Below are 1,955 nucleotides of genomic sequence, written 5' to 3'. Positions count from 1 at the left end.
CCAAATCTAGAAAGCACAACACAAAGGGAATATTGTGCTGTTTTACAATTGCTTTAATTTGAAACCTAAAGTTTACTTAATTTTCAATATCCTTTGTAATTTACTTATGTCACACAATCATTAAATAGATATCTTGATGTACCATGTACATAATTGAAGTACAGGCATTCACATGCTTGTGCACAAAATGACACACACACACACACACACACACACACACACGCAATTACACACTCACCTACATCACAGCGACAGGAAGGTTCATTCGTAATAGCCCCAGCAGTGTGCGGCATGAGTGTCATGCTCACTATTCTCTCAGAATGACTCAATAATGAAGCAAGACATAGACAGCAGCTTTCAATTCTGCTCTTGATTAGATGCTTTAGGGAAATGTCTAGTTATTTTCAAGGTCAGGCAGCAGCTGGACACCCGAGAATCACGGCTCATGAGGAGAAAAGGACAAACAGTGGGGAAAAAGAGAGAGGCCATTGCAGTCAAATGCACCACTGACCAGCTTGGATTATCCACAATAGCACCAATGAGTTGACCTAGGGAAGAGATTGTGTAAAAGGAGACAAAGGTACTGACCAGGAGAAGGATAGTTTTAGTGGCTCTGGACTCGGGGGAGGATCTGGAGGAGGTATTAATCTTGGGCATGTGTTGCATCCTTTGCTTGTGCCTGTACAGGATGAGAATCATGAAGACACTGGCCCATAGCATGAGCCCCAGAAAAAAAATGTCAGGAGCTGACAGCAATGCTGCATAAAAAATGTCACTGGCTTGGTCATGACGGACAGAATAGCAGTATAAAAATGATTTCAGGTTTGCTGTGCTTGCATTTCCGTATCTTGCCCTCATGTGCACAAGATTTATACTGCTTATAAGGAAATGAATTGCCCAGTTCAGGTACAGAGCATAACAGCCGTGCTTGTGTGCTTTTATTTTCAGCTCTGAATACCTGGAGTCCCTGGGGCTGATGATGATGGCCTGGAAGACACTAAGGAAGGAGGTGCAGCCAATACACAAACCTCGACCTAATCTGTGAAAGGAGAAAACCAATTTGCATCCATTATCATCGAGGAAGTCCTTCAGTCCAAAAGCTGCCATGGAGTGTGGCACTCCTTTTCCCAGGACAGTTAAGATGCTGGCTACAACCAAGTGAATCAGAACCCAGTCTGTAGACTTTATCCTGTACCTCATTAGGTAAAGAAACATGTAGTGACAGAGAAGCAAGAAATTCCCCAGTAGTCCAATCATAGTCAGAGACAAGAAGACCACTCCTAAAGATAACTCACTGGCTGCCATGCTCTCAGTTTCTGCTCTCAAACTGAGGATCCTTCATGAAAAGATGAGACTGAAGCCACATGCACTATGTCACAGGATACATGCATGGTATTGATATTTCCCATCCTGACTGAGTCCACAACCTATATTCATTTCAACATTAATTGCACAAGCGAAGGCCATTGAATGGGGGGTACAAAGTGTTCCAGTATTTGTAGGTTCATACTCTGCAGAATGAGCAAAACATTGACAGAATCTCCTTATCAAGACAGTGACGAAATATCTCCAGTGACCTGGCTCATGTCTTGACCCTTCAAAAACAGTTGGCCATACTTTAGGTTCAGAGAGAAATTTGGGAGTGATTGCATGATATTCCCTAGAATCCATCCATGTGGTCAATCTTCCTACTTTCAATGTCTTATACAAGCATAATTAACCCCATATTTGATGAGAATGTTTTCAAACACGTGAAAAAATTAATCCCAAAAGTTGAGGGCATGAAATAATATTTATAACTGCCTTCATTTAAATGCCTCTTGCTACATTCACAAGAAAGCATACTGGCAATTTTTTAATATGGGTACTTTCAAATTGTTATGAATACTGTTCCCATTGATTGCACACCCCACTCTGAGGCAGGGAAAAAGTTTTGTGGAAATGAGACCTTCATT

The 1,955-nt window shown here is 41.6% G+C and overlaps 1 protein-coding gene across 1 annotated transcript; it reads right to left on the bottom strand.

Moving 5' to 3' along the window:
* Positions 1–357: 357 nt before the first annotated feature.
* Positions 358–1,332, bottom strand: LOC100751881 (vomeronasal type-1 receptor 4-like). The gene has a single exon (XM_027398699.1). It carries the CDS (start codon positions 1,303–1,305, stop codon positions 358–360), a length of 948 nt encoding a protein of 315 aa, XP_027254500.1. The 5' UTR covers positions 1,306–1,332.
* Between the last annotated feature and the right edge of the window lie 623 nt (positions 1,333–1,955).

The sequence above is a fragment of the Cricetulus griseus genome, chromosome 9 (assembly GCF_003668045.3).
Source record: "Cricetulus griseus strain 17A/GY chromosome 9, alternate assembly CriGri-PICRH-1.0, whole genome shotgun sequence".
NCBI classification, from domain to species: domain Eukaryota; kingdom Metazoa; phylum Chordata; class Mammalia; order Rodentia; family Cricetidae; genus Cricetulus; species Cricetulus griseus.
This window is presented reverse-complemented; position numbering and strand designations above follow the sequence as displayed.

Excerpts from the sequence above, each read along its gene's own strand:
- LOC100751881 (XM_027398699.1), bottom strand. The coding sequence starts at position 1,305 with ATGGCAGCCAGTGAGTTATCTTTAGGAGTGGTCTTCTTGTCTCTGACT.